At 42.4% G+C, this 13,721-nt stretch overlaps 1 protein-coding gene across 8 annotated transcripts in view; it reads right to left on the bottom strand.

The window, feature by feature from the left end:
- Positions 1-13,721, bottom strand: part of mctp1a (multiple C2 domains, transmembrane 1a) — a 125,584-nt gene that overhangs the window by 100,156 nt on the left and 11,707 nt on the right. For 7 of the 8 annotated variants that reach the window (XM_056419693.1, XM_056419694.1, XM_056419698.1 and 4 more), the window contains exon 1: positions 8,706-8,827. The exons of the other annotated variant lie outside the window; for it this stretch is intronic. In XM_056419693.1, the coding sequence (XP_056275668.1) occupies positions 8,706-8,753 (48 nt within the window). In that variant the 5' untranslated portion in view covers positions 8,754-8,827. Of the gene's footprint in view, positions 1-8,705; positions 8,828-13,721 lie in introns of those variants that run through there. 8 annotated transcript variants of the gene reach the window in all.

The following is a 13,721-nucleotide window of genomic DNA, read 5'->3' as shown; positions in this document are numbered from 1 at the left end:
CAGTCACTCCTGTGACAACTTCCAACACTTCTTATGCCATGATATTGTCCCGTTGCCTAAATATTCTACGTGACTGTGTCTTTATAGAGATTACCCAAACATTATCCTCTCTTTTTTTGGCCAAGAACAAATATCTGACATTCATCTGGTGAGCCCCACGAAGACTTTACGAGGAATTCATAACAACTCGATGACCTTTCATGAGTAACTGTGAGTGAAAAGAGAAAGCCTCCTTACCTATCTGCTATTATTAAAAGGTATTCTATAGTGACACACAACACTCACAGGAGTCTCATTCAGCTGTGGTCAGAAGCATTTCTGACCCCTCACCCACTTAAAAAAGGACTTCTGTGTATGTGTGTGTGTGTGTGTGTGTGTGTGTGTGTGTGTGTGTGCAGACGGTGGAGCAGTCAGCCTACACATGCACACGTCTTTGTGATGGAAGACAGAGAGAAAGAGGATGAACTGAGGACAGAAGCCTCTGAGTTGACGGGTGCTTCCTCTCATGAGCTTTCCATGCCGTATGACACATTGCTGGTCATTTCGTATGTTTACACATGCATGACGAAACGCTCAATTCAGCATAATCATGAAAGAAATATTAAGGATTGGATCGTGTGCAATGTATTCCTTAACCTAAGTGCGAGAGCTCAATCTCTGACTGTTATATTATTGTGTGTTACATGTTCAAGTGAGTACACAAGGAGAGGAAACCGAATAAAAGACGGACTCAATCTCTATGTGTCACTTGACATCTTGTCTGAATTCATTAAAATGTTGAAAGTGTAGCTCAGGCTTGAGTGTGCTGCCAGTAAATGCAACGTGCGTGGAAACCATTACGTAACATCTTCTCTTTACATTGCAGCAGTGCTGTGGGGAACCGGGGGGGGGGGGGGGGGGGACAGCGGCTGTAGTTCAAAGCCTGGTTCATGTCCAATAAAAATGTCTAGCCTGGCATTTAAAAAGAAAACATGGCCAGAGCAGAGAAGGAGTGGGAAATAAAGAGATACATAAAAAATAAAAAGATTGAGAAGGATGGATATAACAGTTTGAATTGGAGACAAGTCTTTGGTACAGTTCTTCTTCTCTGGACCAAAATGACCCTCATGGCAAAGAAACATCCTGATGCGCTGCTGCTCTCTCTGACGTCCATGACGTCACCATCATACTCAAGAGATGATGAATACTCATCATGATCTCTACAGTGTTATCCCAGCTGCCCTCTGTGTGACTCATTTATTGCTCCATACCCAGGATTGTGACCCACTCTCTATCCTTCCTGCAAGCCGTGTCAAGACTCTCCCTCCTACGCCAGAGATATCGAGGCTCGGCCCAATTTGAAAATTGAAAATCAACCCTGACAAGACCGAGCAGGTGACTTTTTTTTGCTCCGGAGCTATAACAGACGTTTAGTTTCATAAAAGAACAAAGACGTCTTTAAGAAAAGGACCTGACATTACTTCTGCTGTAATCTGGCGCAATAGAGAAAATTACAGGGGGGGGCGGGCGGAGATTTAAAAAAAATGTTTACTCAAAATTGTCTGGGAGCCATATGCCGTCACCGGAAGAGCCATATATGGCTCGCGAGCCATAGGTTCCCGACCCCTGCACTAGACAGTCAACTCTCCCTGACGGCCAGCATCACTGCGACAGCGCGTTCCTGGAGGGACATGCTGCACAACATCTGGAGAATACGGCCTCTTCTGACTCAGAAGGCGGCACAGGTTCTGGTCCAGGCTCTCAATTTTATTTGCTTTTTTGCTTTTCTGCTAAAAGGTAACACTCCAGACTTGTGACAAGTTGCAACGCTTGCAAAACATAAGAGACGCGAGTTTTCCTGGAACGAGGGTAGAACATCACTTGTGTCTGCCGCAGCGCAGCCAATCGCCATAAATAATAAAGAGGAAAGATCTTCCACGAAGAAGAAAAAAGAGTGAAGAGAAGGAGGCGTATGAGACGATGCGGTGCGGGAACGAGTAAAGGTAAAGACGGTTGAGAAAGAGGAAGAATGGCCGGTCGGAGGTGTTAAGACAGGTTAAGACAGCATGAAAGATGAACAGAGGAAAGAGTAGGAGTTGTGAGGAGGGAACATGACGTCACAAAGCTCGACCAACGAACGCACAAGACACAGACAATGAGATGAAAACAGGAAACGTCTCCCACACAACGAACCCATCGGCTGCGTTAGCATGTCGTTGTGTGCACCGTGACGCACTGAGCAGGGAGCGTCAGGTGTTGCTGACATCAGTCAGAAAAGATGGTCGCCCTGCTGACAACCCAACCTGTCAGCCCACCAGAACCGAGTCAACGGCGTCCTGAGAGCCCGCTGTCACGCCTCAACAGAGCAGCTGAACAGAGGAGAGAACATCCGTCAGGAGAGTGTCGATCCAGGCCTCAATTTGCTGACTCAGCAACTTCACAGTCGAGCAGAACGAGTTCAGAAATATTGCTGATGTGCTCTTTTGAAGCGTCACCATCTCCCACCCTCCCAACACCACATATTCAGTATATATATATATATACATACACACATATACATGTACTGTATATGTATATATATACATACATATACATATATATACATACATATATATATATACATATATATACATACATATATATACACATATATATATATATATGTCTGTGTGTGTATATGTGTGTGTATATATGTATGTGTGTATATATATATATATATATATATGTATACAGTATATACATACATAGCATTACTTTACTTGTGCTACATTGTTAAGACACCAATATGGCACTTCTCATGATGAAACTTAACGAGACATTTGGTTATTTTTAATAAGCATAATGCCATTCCCATAGTTCAGCAAGCTACTGCTGTGATTTATTTTTATCCAGGCACACTCAGTAATTTGAATTTAATTAACTGGACAATTTAAATCGAATGGCCTCCAATGCAGCTCAGTGTTCTAAAAAATTAACTTGTGTCCATTAAGCCAAATATGCATATTGCTCCATGACGTATATGTATTGACTAAGTGATAAGAATATCAGAGGATCTTCTGGGTTAGGTACCGAATATACCAACAAATCTTTATTTTCTTATTTAAACCAAAAAAAAGAAGTTGTACTTCATGTATCTTGCTGTATAAGATTAATACTTGTTTTATGCCAATTCTTGCAGAGTATGGAAGGATAAATACATTTAAATATATAACATATGTGTTTAAAGAAACACCAGTAGCATTGTGCTCCTGTTATTCCTTACTCGTATCACTACCACTACTATAAGTAGGCCCTTTCTGACTAAAGAAGGTCTTGTGAACTCAAAGAAGAGTGAAAATGAACTTCAAATGCACTCCTGTGTGTTGTTCCCCTGTAAACCATTGAACTATTAATATACTGAAAGAAAGCATGCAGAGCCAGGAGAAGTACTATCCTTTGTCTTCTGCGCTGCACCCTCTCCTCACGACTAATGAGACGATGTCTCGTAGCCAGATTCTCTCAATTATCTTTCTCCTTGTTTCCTACCAACGTGGAGTTGCCTGTGTTGGGCTGCACGCTGCCGTGTGTTATGAGATGCCCCCTTGTGAATGCATCCCCAGCATTACATTGTCTCCGTGTGACAAGGCATGGCCTCGTCACAGCACTGCAGAGGGGAAGGCAGCACGCCGACTTGAGTTGTGGTGCTGGAGTATCGATCTGGCCCGAGCGGCATCTTTTTGTGTTCCTACGACGTGCATTGCATGAATCCAGTTCTTATTTTGATCATGCAATTTTTCTTTTGTATTAATCTGCATCAGCTTTTTCAATGAATCTAAAATAATGTGAAAGCTTTACAAGGAAGAAGAATAATTGTGAAAGAATAGCAAGCTCAGCTGACGCACAACCTATCCAGTGGGAGCTGCAGTACTCAACACGATGAATGTTGCTTAAAGCGCAGCCTGCTCTGGAAAAGCTTCGGAGGAGAAACACTGACCAGATGGGCTGGCATCACTGCGGTGGTCTATTGATCTACCAAAGATTTACAGGAAACAGTTCTTTGGGAATTGATGAGCACACAATAAATGTCCACAATATGCAAATTGAATATCGAACATGAAGCGGTTTGTCTCCGGGCCAAGTAGTGCCATCCTCACACATTGTGAGGAAAAACGACTAAGATTGCGGGGATTTGGGGATTTGTAGGAGTAGATATTATCCTTGCAATGAGCGGGTAGAGGAAGCAATCTGCCAAGTGATGAAAAGAGACAGACACACAGAAAGAGATGAAAAAATAAGGAAAGTTATCTGATTACATAGACACAGGCCTGGCTGACATTTTCAATCAGACTGGGCAGTTTATCAGAATCAGAATTGAGTTCTTGGAAGGAGCGAGCTTCATCTGACAAACGCATGGGAGTTGTTTGCCACTATATGAAAAGTGCATGAGTATGAATATCCTAGGTGTCAGACAGCTTCTAAGCAATAAGACTTGCATAACAACTCCCCACATGGTTACAGTGCATCCAGAAAGTATTCACAGCGCTTCATTTTTTCCACTTTGTTATGTTACATCCTTATTCCAAAATGGATTAAATTCATTATTTTCCTCAACATTCTACACACAACTCATAATGACAAAGTGAAAACTGTTTTTTGCACATTTATTAAAAATAAAGAACGAAAACATAACATGTACATAAGTATTCACAGCCTTTGCTCAATACTTTGTTGAAGCACCTTTGGCAGCAATTACAGCCTCAAGTCTTCTTGGGTATGATTCCACAAGCGTGGCACACCTGTTTCTGGGCAGTTTCTCCCATTCTTCTTTGCAGAACCTCTCAAGTTCCATCAGGTTGGATGGGGAGCATCGGTGCACAGCCATTTTCAGATCTCTCCAGAGATGTTCAATCGGGTTCAAGTCAGGGCTCTGGCTGGGCCACTCCAGGACCTTCACAGAGTTGTCCCAAAGTCACTCCTTTGTTATCTTGGCTGTGTGCTTCGGGTCGTTGTCCTGTTGGAAGATGAACCGTCGCCCCAGTCTGAGGTCCAGAGCGCTTTGGAGCATGTTTTCATCCAGGATGTCTCTGTACGTTGCTGCATTCATCTTTCCCTCAATCCTGACTCGTCTCCCAGTTCCTCCCGCTGAAAAACATCCCCACAGCATGATGCTGCCCCCACCATGCTTCACTGTAGGGATGGTATTGGCCAGGTGATGAGCAGTGCCTGGTTCCCTCCAGACATGACGCTTGGCATTCAGGCCAAAGAGTTCAATCTTTGTTTCATCAGACCAGAGAATTTTGTTTCTCATGGTCTGAGAGTCCTTCAGGTGCTTTTTGCAAACTCTAGGCGGGCTGTCATGTGCTTCTTACTGAGGAGTGGCTTCCGTCTGGCCACTCGACCAAACAGGCCTGATTTGTGGAGTGCTGCAGAGATGGTTGTCCTTCTGGAAGGTTCTCCTCTCTTCATAGAACAACGCTGGAGCTCTGTCAGAGTGACCATCGGGTTCCTGGTCACCTCCCTGACTCAGGCCCTTCTCCCCCGATCGCTCAGTCTGGCTGGGCGGCTCTAGGAAGAGTCCTGGTGGTTCCAAACTTCTTCCATGTCCTGATGAAGGCCACTGTGCTCATTGGGACTTTCAATGCTGCAGAAATCTTTCTGTACCCTTCGCCAGATCTGTGCCTCGATACAATTCTGTCTCGGAGGTCTATAGATAATTCCTCGAACTTCATGGCTTGGTTTATGCTCTGATATGCACTGTCAACTGTGATACCTTATATAGACAGGTGTGTGCCTTTCTCAATCATGTCCAATCAACTGAATTTAGCACAGGTGGACTCCAATCAAACATCTCAAGGATGATCAGTGGAAACAGGATGCACCTGAGCTACATGTTGAGTGTCATGGCAAAGGCTGTGAATACTCATGTACATGTTATGTTTTCGTTCTTTATTTTGAACAGATTTGCAAAAATTTGCAAAAAACAGTTTTCACTTTGTCATTATGGGTTGTTGTGTGTAGAATGTTGAGGAAAATAATTAATTTAACCCATTTTGGAATAAGGCTGTAACATAACAAAATGTGGAAAAGATGAAGCGCTGTGAATACTTTTCGGATGCACTGTATGTGCCTAAACTAGTTGGCAATTATCATAGTTTGTTTTCCAGCTTGAGGGATGATGCCGATACAAAAAACTTGAATCCATCCTGATAAAGTCACCTGTTAGTTAGGGATGCACCGATTGCAATGTGCTGGGCCAGTTCCGATTTAATTTATGTAAGTAAAATGTTACACAACCTTCTCTCGAGCAAACACATCGAAATAAAAGTGCTGCAGGTTACTGGAACAATAAAAATCTTATGTAAATTGAATGAAAATGTCTCAATCACGCTGGAGAACTTCCACATCGACGACATGCGTACGCATTGCTGTGACACGGCTCCACTGTGTACATGAAACCATTAAAAAACATGGTTTCAACAGCAAAATAAAAGTATAATAATTTGACAATGATAGGGGTTAAAGCCTATCCCAGCAATGTACTGGATGTAATGAGTTCCTTCCCAAAGTCTGTTCCAGGGTTCTTACACATTTTGATAAATGGATTTCCAGGACTTTAAACCAAATGTCCATGACCAAACTAAACATGAACAATTTAGAAAACTGTGAGTATCGAGAGCGTACGCCGGCTTATATATTGAGCGTCTTTCTTTAAAAAAATATTAATTATTTCAAACTCGGCGTAAATGAACATGTGATTATAACACATGTCCATGAATTTTCCAAAACTTTTATGATTTACGTTTTTTACATGACTTTTCCAGGCCTGGAAATGACCATTTTAAAATGCCAAGATTTTTCCAGGTTTTCCATGACCGTACGAACCCTGCTGTTCTGTTTTCGAGTGATGCAGGGAGGATGGATTTTTTAAGGGCAACCATGGAAGATAACATTGCATTCAACAACAAAAAACATTGACATTTTCCAGTTGGATTATCGCAGAAAATAAGCTTGCATCAGGACTAGGAGTATGCCGAATGAGGACAGACTAGTCGGCATGATTACTTATTTATTCCACATGTCAGCAACCGTCTTTTTAAAGCCACCTAAGAGCTTCAAAGTTCACTAGAGGGGTATTTACTGACATATTGTATCGCGTAGGACAAAATGTGTAAGGCTTGTGTGTAGCACAGACCTCATTTCAGGCATTTAACCAAAAATACATTCTAAATAACCCATCGACTTGTACGGGTTTTGGGACTCGTTCTTGCTGCACTCAATTGGCTTTTACGTGGACAAATGAGAAAGTATGCAGACTATTTGTAATACAGTACACGTTACAAAATGAATGATTCAGTCCCATCTCAAAAACACAACACCCACGCAGTCGAGGATGGTGCACTTACTTCTAAAAACACAGAAGCCCCTCCCAGGAGAACCTCTTCGTGTGCATTATGCATGTACTGTTGTGGGTATACAAGCAGTAACAATAAATACTTTCCAGGAATAACAAGATACATTTCCACTTTTCTTGCAGTCTTTCTTGGAATTAAGTGAAAATAGTTTAATATTTTTGGATGACAGACATTTTAGAGCGACGTGATGTTTCCTGCCGTGAACCAATTTTGATTGATTGATGAAAACTATCCGAGGGTGACTGAAGCAAGCGTCATTTCATCCAACATTTTTCTGAAGAGAAGAATATCAGTCACTCACATCTCCTCATCAGATCATTGCTCTTCCCCCTCCTCAGGCTATCCCCTCTTTTTTCACTTGCCTTTCTCTTGTCTCTCTCTTTCCCCAGATGCTCTCTCGCTCTCTCTTCTCTGTTACCTTGCTTATCTTAAGTGTTTTCTCTCGCTTCTTACCATTGTCCTCATCCATCTCCTTCTTTTCTGTCCCTCCTCTCCCCAAGTCCCCTTTTTTTGTTGCTCTCATTCTGAGCACGTTCAGCACCGAGCCTTTAGAACAGGAATTGCTGGAACAAGACTGCGGCTGTAGAGACAGGCAGACGGGTGTGGGACATATGTCTTCTCTCCACACTCATGGGAATGCAATTCTGCAAATGTAGCCTTTAAAAAAAATAATATCATCCAGTCAAAATGGAAGCACAAGCAGGAAGATCTCAGTCTTCAACTGCATCCACTCGGGCATTTCTAAATTCTGAGTCCTTCCTCATTCTGATCTTTGTTCCTCGCACACATGTTTTACATTCATTCCTCTTCCTCTTTGTGGAGTCTGACCGTCCCATGTCATGTCATACTTGTAGCCGGCTCAAGTTCCACACTATTGTTAACTGGACACGACACACCCACTGCATCTCCACCCTTCCATTCACTGACCACCACACCTCACAACACGACACATGCACCTGTTTAAATGGCCAGTGCCTTCACACATGTACAAATAAGCAGGTGCTAAGGTTTATGGAAATAATGTTGGAAATATGAAAATATGTTCAGCATGCAAATGTGAGAACGTGCTGAAGGGATGGAAACATTTCGCTCATGAGCAGCACATTTTCATCTCTCCATCAATTATCAAATCCTCTGGACTGAAATACTTCTAAAAGAAAAGCACGCTCTGGTACGGCCACCCTTTGTCTTGACACTCAATACACAGAAATGTAAGACGCAATAAACATCAGCCCCCACAAACGAGGAGCCTAAAAAGGAAATACGGCAGGTAGACAGTCAAACAGTCAGAGTGTGTGTGTGTGTGTGTGTGTGAGAGTGTGTGTGTTTACCTACAGTAAGGCTTCGTCCCGCAGCTGAGAGAGGCACCGCTAACGCTAACATCCAGTCACTGAACACGCTCCTCTGTACTACTGCTGCTTCTGCTGGCTGACGCTGCCATATGTGAGAGGGAGAGACACACACACCCTCTCTCTCTCTCTCACACACACACACACACAGACACACACACACACACACACACTAGCTGTAAGGTTCTTGCATACGCATAGGCGGTCACTCAGCATCACAACTCTCCAGATTTCTTTCTCTCTTGAGCCATCATTCACACAAACACACACCGACTAATCCTACGGGATTGCGCAATATCACTAAATTACACCAGGCACAACCATTAGTGACAAACTACTGTCGGCAGATGTTTCGCCGGTGAGGGAGGTGGTCTTTATCTCCGCTAATCATCTGATTACGTATCCGTTTTACCGAAAAATAAACGGATGTGACAGAAAGAGAGGCGGCAAGAAAACTAGGTTAGCGCTTTACGTCGTGTTTTTTGTATGAATTACATCTATGTAACCAAAAAGTCTTCTTTTCTTTTTTTTAAAGATGATTTTGTAACATAGGAGGACAGACATTCAAAGCTTTATTCAAAATACCTCATGAGAAGCTATGGATGTAAAGGAAATTACATTTAGTATAGCCATAGCTGATATACTGTATACATATATATAAAGATCAGGGGCTTCAAACTCATCTTCACCGTGGGCCACATCAGCATCATGGCCGCCTCTTAAAGGGCCGGTGTACCTGAAGCGCTGAATAAACTACTCCCGAACATACTGTTAGAAGAGTAAAAATATTGCACACGTGAACATTTCTCTAATATTATAACACAAATCCATTTCATTTGAAACCTTCAAAATAAAAGCACAGGATATAAAGGTGATCATATGTCTTTCAAGCCGTCAGGTGCCGCATAAAATGACACGGTGGGCCGCATTCGGCCCGCGGGCCTTGTGTTTGACACCTGTGATATAGATAGACAAGTATAAGTGAATTTAAATCAGATGAATCGATCAATTGGCGTAACTGAATATTAATGAGACATTACAGTTGTTGTCGTTTGCTAAACGACAGCGGGCACAACTGGAGTCACATGTGCAAAACTCTAACTCCAGTCTGCACAGCAGCAGTTCATGTGGACCAAACTCTAGTTTGTTTTTCATTGCTTGAACACAGTTTTCAAAACTCTAACACTTATCCCATGACTTTAACCACAACCTGCACAACACTGAGGATCTACAGCACTTTGTTCAAATGCTAACACACTGCTGTCAAAACTGTGAACCACACATTCAAAACGGAATAGAGTTCAGCCTTGTGCCTTTCAAACACTGATGATTGCAATTTCAGCTGAAAGGCTAAGCAGGTGTCTTGTTTTAGACTCGTTAGTGAACACACACACATATATATATACAGGACTGTCTCAGAAAATTAGAATATTGTGATAAAGTTCTTTATTTTCTGTAATGCAATTAAAAAAACAAAAATGTCATGCATTCTGGATTCATTACAAATCAACTGAAATATTGCAAGCCTTTTATTCTTTTAATATTGCTGATTATGGCTTACAGCTTAAGAAAACTCTAAAATCCTATCTCATAAAATTTTAATATTTCCTCAGACCAAGTAAAAAAAAAGATTTATAACAGCTGAGTGTTTGTCAAGGCTCAGGAAACCCTTGCAGGTGTTTCGAGTTAATTAGACAATTCAAGTGATTTGTTTAATACCCTACTAGTATACTTTTTCATGATATTCTAATATTTAGAGATAGGATATTTGAGTTTTCTTAAGCTGTAAGCCATAATCAGCAATAAATCAGAATAAAGGGCTTGCAATATTTCAGTTGATTTGTAATGAATCCAGAATGCATGACATTTTTGTTTTTTTAATTGCATTACAGAAAATAAAGAACTTCATCACAATATTCTAATTTTCTGAGACAGTCCTGTATATATATATATATATATATATATATATATATATATATATTATATATATAGGTAGAGCTCAGAAAGACTCATTTTGGAAATGGAACAAGGAAGACGGGTTCGTGGAGGGAGAAGGGAGGCAGGGAGAGGGGGATGCGTGGAGGAAGACAAAGAGCTGTTATTCCAGATGGAATAAGGGCTCCACTTATAGAGCATGTCGTGAACCATGGTCTCATTGAGAGAGACAGGGTGAGGGTTGAGGCTGCAACAAAAGTGTCTGGTCACCACCCACATGACCAAATGTCTCTTTTGGAAGCCATGCGTGCCGGATGTGAGGACACGAGTCCAGAGGACTGCCAGGTGGATCAGGCCCTCCAGAAGGTTCTTCCCCAGGTGGCAAGAGAGAACATGAGATGTGATGTTGATGACAACATGTGGCCTGATGCTAGAGAGAGGATTAGCCCCTCAATTATTTGTTCGAATTACAGTATGTACTTTTAGTTTCTACCTTTTTTTTTTTTTCTCATTACTGTAATTCTGTAAATTACGACAGACTATTGAAGCAAACTGCTAATTTTCATTTACCTTAAAGAATTGTTATGTTCTAAAAAAAATCATAAATCATGTGAAAGAATGTCTCTCTTTTCTTTGAAGAAAATATTACTTTGTTTGAAGTCACTGAAATTGTTCAAACTGTCAAGATGAAAAGTTAGTATTTTCTGTATTGGTGTTTGATGCTCGTGTTTTTACTCTCAGTGTGTTCTGAGTGACAGTGTGTGTTACCTCAGTGTGTTACCTCAGTGTGTGTTACCTCAGTGTGTGTTACCTCAGTGAGGGTTGTGCATGTTGTTTGGCTGCACTGAGTGTGTTTTGAGCCATGTGTTAAGAGTTGTGTTGCTTGGAATGAGTTTTGCAGGTGATGTGAGGTGTTTAGCTCAGTTGACTGTTGGTAGTGCAGACTGTAGTTAGAGTTTTGCACATGTGACTCCAGTTGTGCCCGCTGTCGTTTAGCAAACGAAAAAAACTGTAATGACACTGTAATGGCTGGTGATGCAATTATTCTGCTTCAGGTTTGCAACACTTCCTGCATTTCTTATTTTCTACATATTATATTTGTAATGACTATATCTGATGTGAGGTCCTGGGACAGGGATGTCATATGTGTACAGATTTGTGATTTTGAGGCTGGCCTCACCATGAGCCACAGGTCAGAGGGAGAAAGAAAAAAGGTCTAATCATGGAACGATATGGAAAGGTTCACAACACAAATCAGGAAAATTGAATTGGGAAAGTGAATCATAAAAGAACTGCTTTAAAATAGGCATAACATGTATATGCATTAGTGTAGATGACTGTAGGACATAGGATTTTTACTACACTGAAAAGCGGCAAATCTGAAAAAGGCAGCAGTAAAATTATACTGAAATAACCCCTGATAGCACAACAAAAAAGAACAGAAATGCGGAAAGAAGCTCTCACAAGAGGAAGCACACGCATTGTGCCAGGACAGACAGGGGAGAACACAGCAGGGAGGTGCCACCCTGCTTCCTGGCACACACAGCGCTTCAGAGTCACAACAACACTCTCGTGGAGGCACAGTAAAGAGAGGGTGCGTGTGTGTGTCTGTGTGTGTGTGTGTGTGTGTCTGTCGGAAGGTCTTATGACTTAAGTAGCTGAGCTCAATCCAACACAACCTGCCTCATCCTCATCCTCACAGCCTAGGGGCGTAACAGAATAAAAGATTTTTCTCAAAAAGAAAAAACTTTTGATGCCTCAGTAAAAGAAAAAGCACATTTCCTTAAATAACGGTCAAACCAGTTGGGGTCATTTTTGACCCCAGAGGACAGTAGGTGTATAGTCAACGGGAGGACATTACGAGGGTTAAGCTAAAACAATTCTGACAATTTTAGAAAAGACAAAGCAAGGCCACAGTGGTTATGTGAAAAATGACTGCATGTACAGTACCGTCTGTGTGCATGTGTGAATACACCTGTAGTCGAGAGCCTCGTGCACGGCCCTTGACGTAACAAACGACTGCTTTCACACACACAAATGTGCAGTATATGGCCAAATAAACGGGTTTGCACACACACACACACACACACACACACACATATGCTGTAAACAGACATCCGACGCCTCCAACCATGGCCAAATCTCCTGAACCTTGGAGCGTGCACCATCTGTCTGCTCATTACTCACAGTGCATTAACATACATATACACACATGTATGCACACACACACACACGCATATCAAAAAGCACAGCTTGCCATTTATAATCAATAAATGGAAACGTGATGTTTCAGCCGTAGACACGGCTTCGCATGACACGCTCCTCGAAGCCCCTGGAAGCATTTCCTACCATCCAACCATTATTCTTCTGCCACTGCGGCATTATCAGTGGAGGAAACAGGAAGAGTTACAGGACGATCAGTGCTGGAAGTAGCATGACCCTCGTATCAAGCTTGTGACATTTACTCTAGAATACAAATTAATTAAACAAATGTAATGCAACCACAGGGAGTAGACTCTGCATACACATACAGGGACCAACACATCTCGATCCCAGCAGGAAACCAATGAGCGCACCACAAGTTGCTTGATACTGGTGGCACGCACGCACGCACGCACGCACGCACACACACACACACACACACACACACACACACGCACGCACACACGCACACACACGCACACACGCACACACGCACACACACACACACACACACTTGCTTGTAGTTGTCCATCGAAGCCGATGATGACGTCCACTTCTGACTTTCAGCGGTGAGTTTTCTGGTGGCTGTATAGTCCTATCCTGGATCCACAGGTCTTGTGGCAGGTGGGACATGCGTATGTAGTAGTGGTGGTCCTGGCAACCTTGTTTGTTTTTCTTGTATGCCTTCTTTCCTGCCTCCTGGCTGTCCTGTCCTCCTCCAGTGCTGTGGTCCCGTCTTGGCACATCTGACGCCAGGTGTTACGGTCAGCAGCCAAGCCCTCCAGGTCCCCTGGTCTGATTTTACATTTCTTTAGCGCTGTTTTTATCTGGTCTTTATAGCGCTTCTTCTGCCCTCCAGCAGAGC

This window comes from Pseudoliparis swirei, chromosome 7 (genome assembly GCF_029220125.1).
Source record: "Pseudoliparis swirei isolate HS2019 ecotype Mariana Trench chromosome 7, NWPU_hadal_v1, whole genome shotgun sequence".
Taxonomy (NCBI): domain Eukaryota; kingdom Metazoa; phylum Chordata; class Actinopteri; order Perciformes; family Liparidae; genus Pseudoliparis; species Pseudoliparis swirei.
The sequence above is the reverse complement of the archived record's forward strand: the minus strand, read 5'-3'. Positions and strand labels throughout refer to the sequence as shown.